Source organism: Equus quagga, chromosome 4 (assembly GCF_021613505.1).
Source record: "Equus quagga isolate Etosha38 chromosome 4, UCLA_HA_Equagga_1.0, whole genome shotgun sequence".
NCBI classification, from domain to species: Eukaryota; Metazoa; Chordata; class Mammalia; order Perissodactyla; family Equidae; genus Equus; species Equus quagga.
The window spans coordinates 101,122,827-101,139,837 of record NC_060270.1 but is presented as its reverse complement, the minus strand read 5'-3'; the positions used below and the strand labels follow the sequence as shown (position 1 = coordinate 101,139,837).

At 38.4% G+C, this 17,011-nt stretch overlaps 1 protein-coding gene across 7 annotated transcripts in view; it reads left to right on the top strand.

Annotated features, from left to right (window-relative positions):
• The window catches only part of ITGB6 (integrin subunit beta 6), a 124,394-nt gene extending 107,620 nt beyond the window's left edge, over positions 1-16,774 (top strand). For all 7 annotated transcript variants that reach the window (XM_046658496.1, XM_046658497.1, XM_046658494.1 and 4 more), the window contains 3 exons: positions 4,358-4,477; positions 9,870-10,036; positions 14,605-16,774. In XM_046658496.1, the coding sequence (XP_046514452.1) occupies positions 4,358-4,477; positions 9,870-10,036; positions 14,605-14,703 (386 nt within the window). In that variant the 3' untranslated portion in view covers positions 14,704-16,774. The remainder of the gene's footprint in view (positions 1-4,357; positions 4,478-9,869; positions 10,037-14,604) is intronic.
• Positions 16,775-17,011: the final 237 nt, after the last annotated feature.

Below are 17,011 nucleotides of genomic sequence, written 5' to 3'. Positions count from 1 at the left end.
AGAAGAAGAAAATCAAAGAAATAGCTAAATGTTAACCCCCAAACCTGAAATCGTCTCCAGTCATCTGATTGCCTTACTTCAACATAGGACAAGACGAGGTATAATATGGGTTCCCTGATAGCAGCCCTCAGATGCAGGTCAGTTTCTGGTTAGTGGCCATTTTTCCTCCCCTCCTCTCCATATTCCATTACTCCTCACTTTCCAGATATGGGCACTACATGAGCATCCTTAATTCCCTGTTGCTTCACCCTCAAAATACAAGAAGGGCCTATTACTTTTAACCGCTAAGCAAACTCTGCTCTTGCTTTCACCTGTCATTTTTAAATGTAATTACTTAAAATCAGACTCTTTCTAACAACAAAATGTCATCTCAAATATTTAAATAGGTTGTATTTTAGCTGGGAAAGCCATTTGAAAAATAATCTGTGCACTTTAAAACAAAGAAGATGACTGACTCCTCCTAAAGGGACCATCTGGGGGCATTTCTTTCCCATCGTCATAGACTCTGTGCATTATCATGCTGCTCAGGTAGAACCGCTGCTCTGCACACATTAGACACGCACGCGACCAGGACGTAGCTCAGGCGAAGTGACATAATCAAGACGATAATTTATGACACTCTAAAATGTGTATCTTGAACGGATGGAATTAGAAAGCAGACATTAATCCATTTCCAAAATGGAGAAAGTTAGTGACATTTATATTGTTTGAAAATTACCTACATTGTTTCAAAACTGGGATTTCTGACTGCACAGTTGAGTAACCCTATATGAAGGGACATGATTAGTGCTCATGAAACCCCTCATCTGTGCTTTTCTGGTGACTAAAGGTAAATATGCCAGACAGCAGTAAATTGGACAAGACGGTGTGTACCTTGCACTAACCTTGAAGGTAAGATGGGGTAAAAGCACTGAGTAAAGTGGCATTTGTGGACTGTCCACATTTGCAACTAATATAGAGTCTCAGCATCTCCTTCTCGTTTCATTTCACGGCAAACAGTTGGGATATTTACCAGATGTTTCTGAGACAGGGCTAAAACTTGCAGAAAATACCCTGCAAATTACTAGAACTCAATTCACTAGCAGCATGGGAAATCTAATGTGTCTAATGTGCTGAGGGGAAAAAAAAGGAGCAAACTTTGGAAGCATAAATCATGAATAGGGAGTTACTATGCTTAAGTACACCGTTTTCTGGGTTGATTATCATAAATGCCTGGATTTGAGAAAAAGACTAGATCTCAAAGAGGCATTTAAAATATTTGCCTTATTCTTTCTGTGCAATTGACTAAATTATCTTCAAAATAAGAGAGTGTAACTATTTCTAACGCAGAAATTGAAAATAATGATTGAATTGGTAATACCATTTAAAGCACTAATCTTGATGAATTTGAGAGAAAAAAACGTATTTATGGGGCTGTGAGTTAAAAAGTCACCTTGAGATTATCACAATAGATTTACTCGTCCACTGGGTCTTTAGCAGCCCAGCCTTTCCCCAAGAAGGACATGGAGAGTAAAGTAAAACAAGCGTAACTTTATCATCTGTGTAATTGTTCTTCAATTGTGCTATGGTGACTTGTGTGGGCATGTCTAAGCACATGTGGTTTAACTTTATTCATTCAAATTTACAATGTAAATTTTGTAAATTTACCCCAACATTTGTGTACTCAGAACATTGTTACTCAAAGCGTGTTCCATGGAACATTAGTTCTGAGAGTGTTCAATGGAAAAAAGCACTCATGGTCATACAAATTTTAGAAATGGGATGCTAAGCTTTTTGTTTTCTTTGCAGGACTCCTGAGAATTGTTATGCACATCAAATTAAAAGTGTACTGCCAATTTTCAGAAAAGGCAAAAGGAGAAGTTAGTGTAAGGAGGGATTCGCAAACTTCTTTGACCATGGAACCCTATTTTTCCCTTGGGAAACTGTTTTCTCTGAGAACTACTGACTTGATTCCAAAGCTGAGGTCTTAAACACATAGTTATCTTGATTCAATGGTGCAAATGGTTTATATTTTCCACATCCTTCCTGGACCTTCTAGTTCCTGGCTTCCTTTACTCCCATTCTCACATTTCTTCCTTTTCTAAGTATGATTTCATGGACTGCCTGAGATCTTATTTTCATTGTATTATTCTAGAACAGCACTGCTGGCACTCATAAAGGTGGATAACAAAGAAAGGTCCATTTCTTATGAACAACAAAAGAAAACCTTAGCAGCTAATTATGCAAATCTCCAGCCCAAGCTACACCCTTTCATTGCATGTTCAATAATACCATTTTAATATCCAAACACTACAAAACAGGCTAAATCTAGAGTCAGAACAGTCATAAAAAGGAGTGGTGAAGTAATTAAAGCAAGAAGGGAGTCATGACTCAAAGGTCATATTAGCAGTTCCATTAAAACTTAAATAATCCTAACCAAGTGAATGAAGCCTCCCTGTGCTTCAGTGTAGCTATTTAAAAGAAAATAAAAAAGCAGGATTAATATTACCGAAAGGAGTATTATAAGCCGTCCACATATTTCCTACCCCAGAATAAAACGTTCCATTAAGTAAGTTTGAGAGGAACAGAGTGGGCGGGCACTGTCACGGCAGAGAGGGGGAGGGAAGCAACAAAACAACAAGGAAAAGCATATTTCCCAAGACTTCATGAATCCCAGTTAATTGGAACGATGTGGTAGGAGGAGTTGTGGGGAATGCCATCTAAAAATGACCAAAGTCTGAATTACGTCTGCGGTGCAGTTGCTATCAAACACAGGAAATAACACACATTTCACTAATCAAGTGTTGCCTCTTAATCAGAATCACCTTATTAAAAATACTTATCAAACAGCTCACTAAAATACCAGCTCCTGTGCGGACCACTGACCTCTTGAGTCAGGATCCCGGGAGGACGTCTCTGGAAGCCGTGTTTTCACAACTCCCAGGTGATTTAGATGATTGTAAACAGTTCGGAATACCAGATGAGAATGATTTGGAATTAGATTTCCTAATATTCCTGTGTAAATAGATGCTGCTAATGGGTTCAAAAGCAGTTTGTTCACTTAAATCTATCATCTGAAATCTTATTAATAATGCTAAATGTTTTCCTAGTCCCTGTTTTCATAGATAATACAGGCATTCTTCTCACAGACCTTGACATGAGGTTTTTATCTTATAAATTAAATGCAAAAGCAATTTAATATTTCTATCTTTCTCTGGCTATGGCATTGTTGAACCAAAAATAGCCTATTATTTTTCTTTGTTAGAGTCAGAGGAACACATGTAGACTCTGTTTTATTAAAACCTTTTTATTTTTAAGCTAATGAGAAAAGGTATACATCTAGCAAGAGTCAGTATTATCTGGGACAGTCTCAGTTTTAATATTGTGACCCATTGTGTCATGATACACTAATATTGGATGATAAATCTTAAAATTTTAGGTTAAGAGCAAACAGTCATTCTATTTACAGGTTTCTGGAAAAAGTGTTTCTAACTATATTACAAAGTCTCCAACTTAGAAGATAGAACTTTGAGCAAGTTTTGTTTTTTTTTTTAACTAGGAAAATGTTACATAGTTTTGGCATAGGTGCCAGACGACTAAAATTTCTGATAAATAGTATTAACATCTCAGATTGTCCATTTTATTATATTTTCAACTTCTGCAATAACATTCATCTTCTGCCTCTTGAATGAGCTCAATATGAAAAAATTTCTATATGGAAAAGATTTGAGGGAAACTGGATTAAGCTTTTTGTTTTTTTTAATTAGGAAAGGGGTCATACTGCATGGTAGGCGAACTGTCATCCTGGGCTCCTTTTAATCTGGGGTTTCTCTTCATCCTGCTGGTCCCTAAGCTCCATAACATTTCAATCTCTGTTTCCTGATATTAATTTATATTTCTTGTTGTGACAATACATGGCCAGCAATCTCGACTATGCCATTGTGGGAAAGGCGCCTTTAGAAGTATCAGTATCAGTTTGGACTGTGAAGTGTCTTTCTGAAATGTAATCTAGGCTTCCTCCCAGATGCTCTCAGCCGAGAAGAACATACAGCCCCCTCATTACCTTAATCAGGACCATTCTGTTCCCGAGACAGCAAGGCGTACCTGCCTTAAAGTACTTTCACTCTATTGAAATCCCGCCCCCGTGTTTGATAGGTGCATTTGATGGTCAGTCCTGATTGACCACCTGGAACTGTTCTTCTGGAACATGAGTAGAAACTAAAACCTCAGTTGGTGGGAAAAATCCTAAGTCTTTTCTATTCCTATTCTGCATTGTTGAAAATTACTATTTGCATATTAAAACTCAATACTACTTAGCTTTAAAAATAATCTCTTTTGGAATCTCATTTAACCTAATGAATGACTCTTTTATCTGCAGATTTCTCAAAGGATAGTTCTGTTTCCTGTTCTCTGCAAGGAGAAAATGAATGTCTTATTACATTCCTAATAACTACAGATAATGAAGGGAAAACCATCATTCACAGCATCAGTGAGAAAGGTAGGTGGCTTGTCTTCCCATGTCAGTGGCCAGTGATAGTACATGGGAGAGGAGAAAACAACTGGAAAGGCACTTTGGGTAGCTTGCCAGGAAAGATATTTCCAAATTTTTGATAGAGCACCTGTACTTTCCCAAGGATTGAAAGATACCTGTTGAAAAGTTTGATATGTTCCAATGTCTCTTATTAAGACCGGAAAACATGATGAATGTATGGGCACCAATAACCATCCTCCCGAAAGTTGACTGACGAATTGTAGAACGATGCACCAATTAAATGCAATGTAAGCAAAAGGTATATCTTTGGGAAACGCTCACAGGAAGGAGCCTAACAGTCTAGGAGAATGAGTTGCTTTGAATCAGGCGAACCTTGGCTCAAATCCTGCTCCACCACTTAATAGCTGCTTGACATTCTGAAAGATGCTTGCCTCTCTGAGTCTCTATTTCCTCATCTGTAAAATGGGAAAAATAATAGCACTTTCTTCTTAGGCTTGACTCAAGGGTCAGAAGGAATAATGCCTGTAAAATACCTGTCCATTCGTAAGCTACAGTAATGGGTCATTAAACAATAATGCTGAGTTAGAAAATACAGTGAAGCAGCGTGTGAGGAAGGAAGTGATTCATAAAGGAAGTCCAAGAGTCCGTTGCTGCTGTGGGTTTTCCTCCACACCGACTCGTGGAGTCAGCTGGTGACTTGGGAAGCCCTCAAATAGAAATCTCGTCTTTAGCAAAGGGGAGAGAGAAGTTTGTATTAGATAGAAAAGAAGATAGGGGAAAAGGTAATTTGTTGAGTAGTTCTTAAATTTTAGTGAGTGTCAGACACACCTAGGAAGCTTATTAAAATGCCTGCATCCAGAGTCATCAGGCCTGACGTGTGGCCAAGGACTCTGCATTTTAACACTACTCTAAGCGAGTCTGATACAGATGGCTCCAAGACATCCTGTGACGGACACTGCTGTACTAGTCCTGGCTGCATTCTTAGACACAAGTGCCTTGTCTCTTCTGTCTTCAGTTAATGATGTGTCCCTAAACACAACGCATTTCTGGCAGAAATGACAGCTGCATAAAATCAGACCTTTCCAGACCTTGTCAGCAACCTCCTCTTCCTCCAAAAAGCTTGGAGCCTAGGTTCTGCCCTAGACAATAGCAGCAACAGCAGATAGAAGGCAGATGTGTTTTGTTGTGTGTGATTGCTCATCAATGCGCTGACAAAATATTAAGTCCTGAATTTGAAACCGAGAGTATCAAACTGCCATCACTTAAGAGTGTCAAAACTAAAGCAATATCGGGGCCAGCCAGGTGGTGTAGTGGTTAAGTTCCCGAGCTCTGCTTTGGTGGCCCAGGCTTCCCCAGCCCACATCCTGGACGCGGACCTACGAACCGCTTATGAAGCCATGCTGTGGCAGGCATCCCACATATAAAATAGAGGAAGATGGGCACAGATGTTAGCTCAGGGCTAATCTTCCTCAAAAAAAAACAAAAACAAAAAACTAAAGCAATACCAAAGTAACCAAAAAGTAAATCCAAAAGTAAATTCAAGACATTATAAACTAACCAAGAAAGATGATTAGAAAAATACCACCTTGCAGTGCTGAGGGGTCGGGGAAAGTTAGAGGTCGGCACAATGCAAGATACATGGGTAGGATGGTGACTGTGACCTTGAAGTGAGCTTGAAGTGGGCAGAGTGCACCTGGAGACTTGCTCTTGAAAATCTCATGTAAATTGACTTCTTTGTAATGCATGTATAAAATGCATTGTAGAGGCCTCTAGTTAAGAAAATTTACCAGTGAATCCTGCTGTACAAGGAAGAATTATAGTACAAGAAAACTGCCTCCTCATTGTTTTAGAAAGTCAAATTCTTCAAGTACACCCTGAATCCTCTGTTTGTGAGAGTGGCAGTGGCTTTAGTAAGTTCTCCTGAAATCAAAGCCATTACTTGTAACATTGATTCCACTGGAAAAGTGAGTTCTGAACAACAAAAACGAACTTTCAGAATAGAGTCTGTTTTTAATTCAGGGACGTTTGCATCTGGTTGGTTTGATTTTGACTTTTGTACGTGTGTGTGAAACATGCCTTTGGCTGATAAATGTATCCTCATTACCGAACTGTTGGGGCTTTTTTTCCTTTTATTCTTCCCCACAGAGTGAATGGCACATCAACATGCCATCCTTCTGAGAGCACTCAGATGCCCTGTTGCCTTTTTATTAAGGTTTTTTATTTCTCTTTGCTTTTGTAGTAGGGAAAAGCGAGGGGAAAATTACCTCCGTGAGGCTTCATGGGAATCACCCGACAGCTCCAGGGATGTTTCTTTCCTGGCAAATGTTCGCATTCCTAGATAGGCCCCGAGCTTCCAGGGGCCCTGAGGGCAGAGCGGTTCCCAGAAGTCTGTAGTTCCTTCCCACAGATTTATCACCAGAGAATCCCAGGGCAGCAGGGTGGAGGTATGGATAGAAAAGAGGCAAAATGAGAGAGGAGGAAATGGAGGTTACGGATTCCCAGGGTCCTCCAAACAAATTGAAAAAGAAAGCAAATGAAAAGTCACATCAGGGTGTGCAGACGTAGGGAGAGCGTCACTCATCTTTTTTCTTCCATTTGGAGAAAGATTCAGAAGATAAGAGCCACATTCATAAGAGCTACAGCCAAGGAATGATAAGTTGGGGAGCCCTCTGACAGGGATGTGGGTGTGGATGGTACTCTCACGGGTTCCAACTTGGAGGTTCCGGGTCCTTGAGGTCTTCAGGATAGAAAAGGGGGCAGAGTGCATTTGTTGTAACAACAACAACAACAACAACAACAACAATAATAATACTATAATAGCAGTTCTCTTTTACTGAGCCCTTACTAATACCGTATGCCAGGTATTGTTCTATTTGTTTTACATGTATCAATTCATTTAATACCCTCAAAACCATATAAAGCAGGTATTGCCATTACTTCCATTTTACTGGTAAGGAAACTGAGGCATAGAGAAGGTAAATACTTTGCCAGGTCTTGCAGCAGTTAAGTACCAGTGCTGGTTGGGGAACTCTGGCAGTTTGGCTAAGAGCCCATGCTCATAACTACTGTGCTATACTGCCTCCCACTGGCTGAACGATCATAATAAATATCTGAATCCCAAAAATATGTTAGTTAGATCGGCACTGCCCAATAGAAATGTTATGCAAACCATATATGTAATTTAAAATTTTCTAATGACCACATTGAAAAGTAAAAATCAGGTGAAATGAATTTTAATGGTTTCTTTAATCTGTTATATCCAAAATATTGTCATTTCAACATGTAGTCAATAAAAAAATTATTAATGAGATATTTTACATTTTTTTCATACCAAGTCTTTGAAATCAGTGTCTATTTTACACTTCCAGCACAACCTAGTTTGGAAAAGCCATATTTCTAGGGCTCAATAGTCATATAAGGCAGAGCTACAGACTGGCAGCATTAGAAACTCAGGACCTTAGAATTAGGCGCAGCGCTGACCCGGACTCCAAAGGCAACACTGGACTGCACGCAATGAGGACGATAGTCCTCTTCTCCCACCTAGAGATACATCTTCAGTCTGAGCACCTCAAGAAATACCAAAGAGAATATGAAAAGGGGAAATTTCTATTGTGTCATATCTGCCTGGTACTTGAGCCAAATCTTTTCTTAAGAAATGTATAATTCCCAATGGCTCTAAGTTCTTAAAATAATTATCTGTGCCAGGCTATGCCTCTTCCTCCTTTATTTATTCCCTACTGGAAAGCCCTCCTAATTCATATTCTGGCTGCAGGGTCTTAGCAAGCTTCATCTTGCTTTGAGCAAGAGCACACTATGCCCCTCCCCAGACATTTCTTAGTCAAAGATGTAGCCAGTATATATTCTCATTGACACACGCCTGCTGCTTTCTTTGCAGGAGTGTTGCTAACCTATTAGAAGCAGCCATGGTTCATGGTTATGCTAGAAACAGTCTTTAGATCTTCATACTGTAGTAGGCATTTCATTAGCTCCTTTACTTATTTCTGCATAATCTCCTTACATGGTTTTTTGGCTAAAGAATAAAAGTACGTGAGGCCACGCATCATGCTGTTAGGGGGTCATTAGTCCCGCTCAAATTCAGGTCAGCTATAGATCCTTACCTTGAAAGCAGCATGACTAGTCCTGTGTGTATAACTCTCCTTATTAAATATCTAAAAGCAGTAAGAGTTAGGATAAACTAAGCATGATTCATTTCTTCCCCAGATACCACAGATTTGCCTCATTCCTTGCACAAGGAGGCAGATATTTAATGATAATTTTTATGTGGGACTTTTTTCCTGTGAAAGCAATGGGAGAGCTTAATTATAATGTTTCATTAAGAAATGTATCATCTTCCAGGCACATTGCAAGGATTATTAGTCATTCTGCTGTCAATGAGGGAAGGTACTGTATAATTGCAGAATTATATTAATATCATCAATAGAGTCAAAATAACATTTCATAGAATGATCAAATTGAAAGGACTATACAGAATATCTAATTTCTCAACCTTCCCTGAAGGTAAGAATCACTTGGAATACTTTTAATTATAAAATAAATCTATGGCTCCATCCAAGACCCACTGAATCAGACTGTGGGAGTGGGAAGTCTAGAAGCTGTGGGTTTAATAAGCAAGAGCAAGTGGGCTTAACCGTATCATCAGGGAAGTCAAAGGAACACTGAAGTCCCCACCTTTGTTTTACAGAGGAGGGTCCTGGGGCTCAGAGAAATGGAGGGACTTGATGGATTTCAGACACTACATCAGATGGGAATTGACCCCACATTTCCTGAAGCCAGTCCAAGAGCTTTCCAGAACACCAGGGCACTGCATTAGAATTAAAATACAACAGAAAGCCATGATGTCTTCTGTCTATAAGAAAAACAAAAACAAAAACAAGAAGCAGCAAACAGTAAACTTTTCCAGGGGTGGATTTTACGTAATTTTGAATATAATCTGCTAGACGGTCCATGTTTCAAGAAAATCCATGAAAATTTAACTCTCTGTGATATGTGTGTGCACACACATTCCATTTCTACTTTATCATATACCCAGAAGAGACCATCTTTAGTGATTAAACTATAGTCTTTTTCATGGTCCTTTACTCCACGTACATTAATTGCCACTCTTGGATTCCAATTGTTCTTGAGTCAGCCATTCAAGTACATATCCATTTGCTTCGAATAACCAAACTCTTACTTTATGTTTTGTTCTACTTCAAAGAAATAGGGCAATCCTTCAACAATTAACTCATTTTTTTTTTAATTTAGCAAAATGAAAAGTGTTACTGTTTTCTCTCTACTGGAGAGAAAGTGTGGTTGGAAAATTTAATGAGAAGTGTTTTCTCTTTGTCAAAACATTAATCATACCATCATCTTAATACAATTTTCCTTGTTTCCACAGACTGTCCAAAACCTCCAAACATTCCCATGATCATGTTGGGGGTGTCGCTGGCTATTCTTCTCATTGGGGTTGTCCTACTGTGCATTTGGAAGCTGCTGGTGTCATTTCACGATCGTAAAGAAGTTGCCAAATTCGAAGCAGAACGGTCAAAGGCCAAGTGGCAAACAGTACGTGAACACTAAGGGGCTCCCCCTTGTCCAGGGGACAAAGTGTCTTGTGGAAGAGATAGGGTGTCAGCTCTCTTCTGCTCTAACAGAGAGCTAGAGCGTCATGTTCTTTCCTCTACTCCTCTCACCGTGTCCTCAATAGCTTTGACTTCTGTTCTGCTTTGGGGACAAAGGGACCTCTGTCCCTTATCTGGGACCCCGAGATCCCTTCTTCCATACCTTTGTCTCCCAGTGTGGCGGGGACTTCCCCCACTCTAGAGAGTCCCATGAAACTCCTGACGTAGCTACTTAGGAACATCAAGGAAATATATTTTATTCCTCACCACCAGGAGGATCCCTCAGGCCCCATTTGATAAAGCATAGGTACTATATCTAAACATATCCATAAATCAGTTACGTTATAGCTAATGGAATAATGTTCTTGGGTAGTATGACAGTTCATGTCAATTTCCATGGAAATACTCATTACTTATAATAGGTTACAAACCAAAGTTGAGAAGACTTTTTAAATACCATCCAGTTAATTTTTCCATAAATTTTAAACAGCTACCTGAAAAAAAAACAAAACAAAAAGTATCAACCTTTAAATATATGTACTCGATAGATATAATTTATGTGTCTCCTCTTCACCGTAGGCAAACACAAAACAGGACTCCAATTTTCTGTGTTTCTTTTCCACAGGAGAGATAATTACATTTCTAGAGGCCCATAGAAACAATTTCATGGTTTTAATTTCATCTCTCTATCTCTAATGATGTGTCCAGCTATCTAACAGCAATTATCCCACACTGCTGATTCTGAAAACAGTGATATCGCTGGAGAAAATACAGGCAAACACAATGCTCCTTTGGGTTCATCTGCCCAAATAAATTGATGTTAACACTTTTTTCTCTAAGTCTGTATTGATAGCCTCAATTCCTAAAGCAAATGGAATTTTCTGTTTTGGAAAAATTTATCTTGATAAGAGATGTTTAAATTTCATGCAGTTATTTTGGAATAACCAAAATATATGGTTCCAGACAATGGACAATGAAAATTTTCATCTACTTTATCTTCCCATTAAAAATGCCTTTAGACACAACAACCAAATGCAATGTGTGGATCTCGTTTTGATCCTGATTTGAACAAACAGTATAAATATATTTTTTGGACAACTGGAAAAAAGTTAATATAGACTGAGTATTAGAAGGATAGCAAGGAATTATAGTTAATTCAATTAGGTATAATAATGGCATGATGGCTTTGCTAGAAAATATCCGTATTTTGGAGTGAAAGGAAATGAAAGCTGGGTTTGCTTTGAAATAATTCAGCCAGAAGAGAGAGAGGGATTGTTGAAGAAAGTGTGGCAAAATCTTGATAATTGTTGAATCTGAGTGATGGCTCTACAGAGGTTTGTTATACCCCTTTCTTCTTCTTTTGTGTATTGTGGCTTTTTCGTAATTAAACAAAACCCTTTAGGAAAGTAAGTTGTAGATTTGCAATGAGGATATAATGTATACACCCCTAACAAGGTAGCATGTAACGGAACAGGTGAGTTTGGTGAATTAGGACATAGTACTATGAGGCCAGGTCCTATGGCCTCATGACAGAGCGTCAAGACAATTAACTTCTCCTGATCCCCTGGCCAGAGACGTTATTTTTAACTCTCACCAACTGTCAAGCAAATGCCTGGCAGTGGTCAGAAGGGCACCAGGCAAAAGAATGTGTTAAGTTGGCACAAAAAACGACAGCAGCAGTTAATTGAACAACCACCAGCCCTGTGAAGTAGTCTTGATATCCCCATTTTGAATGTAAGGAAACTGAGGCCCAAGGAGGTAAAGAGACTTCCCAAACTGTTGGTTCATGGTGGAGGTGAAATCCTAATTGCAGCCTCTTCTTTCAAGCACAGCCTTGACACTCCTGGAAATAATAAGCAGGTGTTCCACAAACAAGCACTTGAGCAATTATGTGATGTGTATCTACTAACCAGCACATTTTAATGTTCTCATAGACAGGCATGAGGACTGACAAATGATTAATATCTTTAAAATAACATTTTAATTAACAGTTAATTTCCCCAAAACGTGAATTGTTTTCCCTCAGGATGTAGAACATGACTGAAATTCAAATGCTGAATTTTTGCTGTTTCTTCATCTAAAATGAAACAAAAATATGCATTAAACAGATAGAAGCATAAATGGAAAATATTAGTCCCTTGTTAAATTGAGTTTCTTTGCATAACAAATGTTTGATGTTCTTGACTAGATAATCACTAGGTAATAATTATGCACTTGGATGCAAAGAAGTTTAATTCAAATAATTCAATTTAAATTTCACTAATATATCCTACTGGAAAAAGAATTATTACTTAGTGCATCCATTTTGGGGTCCTCAATTTGATTCAGTTTTTGTCTAAAACCTACTTTTTCTCAAATAACTGAATTTGACTGGTCTTCAAAACCCAGAGGACCTCCAGGGACCATAGGGGTGGTTGGGTCTCTTGACCCAAAGACCCCCATTGGACTGTAACGGTGACAGAGCTCAGGATGAAAAAGAGCTTCCTTCTTGCCTCCTGAAACATTTCATCATAGCCATAAAGAAAGGTTACCTTTTATTACACTTTTAAAAATAATCCCCCATCCATATTCTTTATGAAAACACAAAGAGAAGATATTTAAATTCATCTTTGATTAAACATTCTTTCTAGAGTGACAAGTCATTAACTAGAGGTGAAAAATGTTCAGTCTGACATTCCTTGCAGTCATGGATTGATTTTGTACTGTGTGGAGCAAATCAGGTCTGCATTTGGCAGCTAGACAATCATTGAGAGAACTGTGGGTCATGACAGAGAGCTTTCTCATTACCACTTTTCAAGCTCTAAAAATGTGCCATTGCATTTGCAGAATCCACAGCCTAATGAGTACCCCTAGACTCCTGGGGGAATCAGCCTAGTCAACCCAGATGGTTGGGTGAAACCAGCCTTGTTTAAACAGTGAAGGAGTGCAGACCCACCCAAAATGGAGCCAGACCAAAGCCTTTATCACCGCTGGCATGACAGGGGGAAGTACTGGGCATTTTCACACTTTCTTCTGCCAATAAAATCTGTTTGAGCTTATTCTCCTGAGCTCTGATCATTAGCTGAGGGCAGGAAACACGACTTTCCTCCAGCAATATGTACTTATTCTTTCTCCACCTTTAAACCTTATTGTCTTACAACAGCAGGTCTGCTTTCTCCATCCTCGTTATTAGCATGCCCAGGCCCTATAACTAGCTTTGCAAGAGACCCTCAAAATATTGTAGACCTGAATAAGTGAAGTTGCTACAAAATACAGAATGAAAATTGCAGAATCAAACTTAAACATTCAACTGTCTACAAAATAACTTGTATTCAAGTCAATTGCAACTCAAGTCACCTCCTTTATAGTGCAGATAAATTATATGTAGTATGGGGTGTGGCTGCATTTTAATATGTTTGACATGATATGGGATGGCACCCCAAGAAGAGTTCCTGGTTCTATAAAGGTCTTAGCTGGCCCAGCTCACAGCCCATTTACTCTTTCAGAATATCTTTTCTGTTCCTTAAAGCTCCTTCTTCCTCCAGGACAATGCCCTACTTGTCATCCCCAGCCTGCACTTCTTAGTTTTTCCATTTTTCCTCTTCTAATGAGTCCCTTATTATTTTGTAACCAACTTAAACTTAATAGCTTATAGTCTCTTAAACTTAATAGTATTCCATACATGATTTTTGTTTGCAAATGAGACTCTACCTGCCTCTACGACCACATCAGTCTGCCCTTCATCCTCCAAATCCCAAGTCCTTATGGCAGTAGGAGTAAATAAGAACTGAGGGGCCCTCAGAATTATCCAGGCTGACCTCAGGAGTAGAAGCAATATGGTGACTTGGCCTTTACTCATCATCCGCCTCCAAGGAAACTCTTTTCTATTTGCCCTCATTACTGAGACAGCATCTCTCTCCAAAGGCACATGAACAAAGATAACATGGTACTCAGTCAGAGGTCAGGCCACTGTCTCTGAGCAACACAGAACAGGTGCAGGTGTGACTCCTCACCATGAAGACACTGCGTCTCCCCAGCAACACATTTCTTAAATGCGGATTCTATGTCATTCATCTTTGTATGCTTCTATCAGTTCACTTTTCCCCTTTTCTTACTTTTTTACTTTATATTTCATTTTTGGGTCACCTATCGGTTCATTATATTCATTCAATAGATACTGAGTGCCTACCGTGGACTAGGCACTGTTTTCGGCTACAGTAAAATAGCAGTGAACAAAGAAGCCAAAGTCTTGTTTTCTATCCATGAATTAGTGCATTTCCAAAAAGGGTAAGATTTTTAGGATCCACATATGGGACCAGTTCTGCATATTAAAAAAATAAAATGAAGATGCATAAATCTTAAAATCTGAAAGTATGACATATCAAATTAATCAAAGTTGTTCAAATGGCTTCCAAGATTGAGCCTGAGTCTCTTCTTTCAATTTGTAACATACGGTGAAATTATTTAGATATATTAAAACTGTGTAATAACAAAATGTCCATACTTTCGTTTGAACTTTCATTTTTTTTTTAGGGAACCAATCCACTGTACAGAGGCTCCACCAGCACCTTTAAAAATGTAACCTATAAACACAGCGAAAAACAAAAGTTGGCCCTTTCCACAGATGGCTAGAACTGCTTGATGCATGGAAACAGTCTGTCTCACTGATATGAAATGTTAATGCACTGTTTAATTTTTCTTTCTTTGTTGCTTCAAAATGAGGTTGGTTTAAGATAATAATAGGTCATTTGGAGATCAGTCATTCTTTGTATGAAGGTAAGCGACTCTGTCGGCAGGTTCAAAATAATCAAGAAGAGAAATATCCTTAGTGAAGGGGTGACTTTGGGGATCATTTGAGGAATACTAACTCAGTTGCATTAATGCCTCAAAAAATCATCAAAATGATTCATGGGGGCCTGATTTGCATTTGAAAAATGTTTGAAATTAGAATGTCATTTGTTACAGGGGTACAGCTACCTGAAGTCTTTGTCTCAGCAAAGTCACAAAGTCTGTATGCTCACATTATATACTCACACTTGCCAATTAATTCTAAACTTTTAGTAAATCTGCCCCTTCCTAAAAGAGGATTTTTTTGAAAAATTTATGAAAAATGAGATGCTGACTTTTACGTCAGCTGAGAGGATGGAATTCTTCTAAAGATGTCCCTAATGTGAGAATGAAAATTGTGTTAATAATTCCTGTGGATTTCTATGTAGTTAAAAATCAGGTACATAAACAAGTATTTTATTTGTTTTACAGATGAAGAAGTAATTTATACATTAGGAAGTCACTAGTAATAAACAAAAATAGCAAGCCTATCATTTAGATTATTTTTAATTATCTGAAAAATAAACTTTTATACTCAGTTTCCCTTTTGACCCTGAGTTTTCAAACTGACTTCTCCCATATTTCTCAATCCATTTTCCTCAATTTCACAGTCATCTAAACCTTGTAAGTGTCATATGAAAGTTTTAATTTCTTGTTAAAAAATTACTTTAGATGGTTAGATAGTTTATTCAGAAAGAGCTCCAATAGTACAAAAGGAACATGGGTTAAACTGAATAAAATTTTAAATTGTTTTGAATCAAACACATTGAGAGTACACAAATCTCTCATGAGTAATAGCCTTCTTTATCTATATTCTTTTCCCAACTTGCACATTTCAGTTGTGTATGGTGACTATACATCATATATTTACTTTAAAAAGTAAGATTTTACTTGCCAAATACATGTGGCTGATTAGGGATCCATAGGTTGCTTGAAGAGATGGACTCTGTAGAATATTTCTTATAGTTGATACTGCTTTACAAAGCAGTTTCATCTCATTTGATCCTCATAAGGAAACTAAGCCTCAGAAAGTGAGTAGATCTGGTTCAGAATCTAGGTTTTCTAGCTCCAAGCCATTTCTTCTATCCACAGTACCAGACTGAATTTTTCGTCAGTGAAATGATAGAAAGAATTTTGTTAGTTGGGCAATAACTATCATTTGTTTGAAAATGTACTGACACAAAACAAATAGCACTTAAACTGCTGGAATCCAGGTGAAGTCTTGTACTATTGTGCAATGTCTATTACCTTTGGGGAAATTGTAATGTGAAGCCTTTTACTAGGTGAACAGTTCATGTTGTAATGGAGGCTTTATGTTCAGCCGTTGAATGAGCACAGAGTAATCTCTGATGAGTTTCTTCAATTCTACCAGATAGATCTGTACACATTTGATCACTTGGAGACATTTTTTTTCTGGTTTCAAAAAAACTCAGGTAAATAAGACACTTGGGGGGCGGTACACAGCTATACTAACAAAAATACTAAACAATCCCCATGGAAACCTGAAGGGCTGAGGTACCCTCTACGTTCCTGAAGCCCAGGGTCTGAGGAAAATCTGGAGCAACAAGGAAGTTGCAATACTGATGACACAACAGTAGTGTTCACCTCTGCGTGTGATATTTTGTATTATTATTGGAATGGGATTTTAGAAAATATAAGTTTCCTTTGTGTGTGAATTGGGGAAGGTGGAGAAGAATCTGCTATTTCTCTGAATACTGTTTTGACCCAAGGCTGGACCTTGAAAAGGCCAAAACATTAACAGTAGTACTTCTGTTCACTGAAGAGTTCTGTTACATGAAGATAAAATGGTTTTTTTGTAAGTTGTTTTATTGTATTTTGTGTTGACTTAAATAAACATGGTAATTTAAACAATGAACCTTAGATGGATGATAATTCCTTTTATGCACTTAGTACAAAACCCTCTTCTTGGATTTCCGGATCCCTGTGTGACCTGCTCTGACCGCCTTACTGATCTCAGTCTGGGTCCAAGGAGAAGAGCAGAAAGAGGCAGCCACCAAAGGCGGCAGAGAGCCAGGAATGGACGGAAATTTGCTGCATGGTTACAATACCCACAACACGAGGCCTTTTAAAACAGGACTGACATTACCCACAT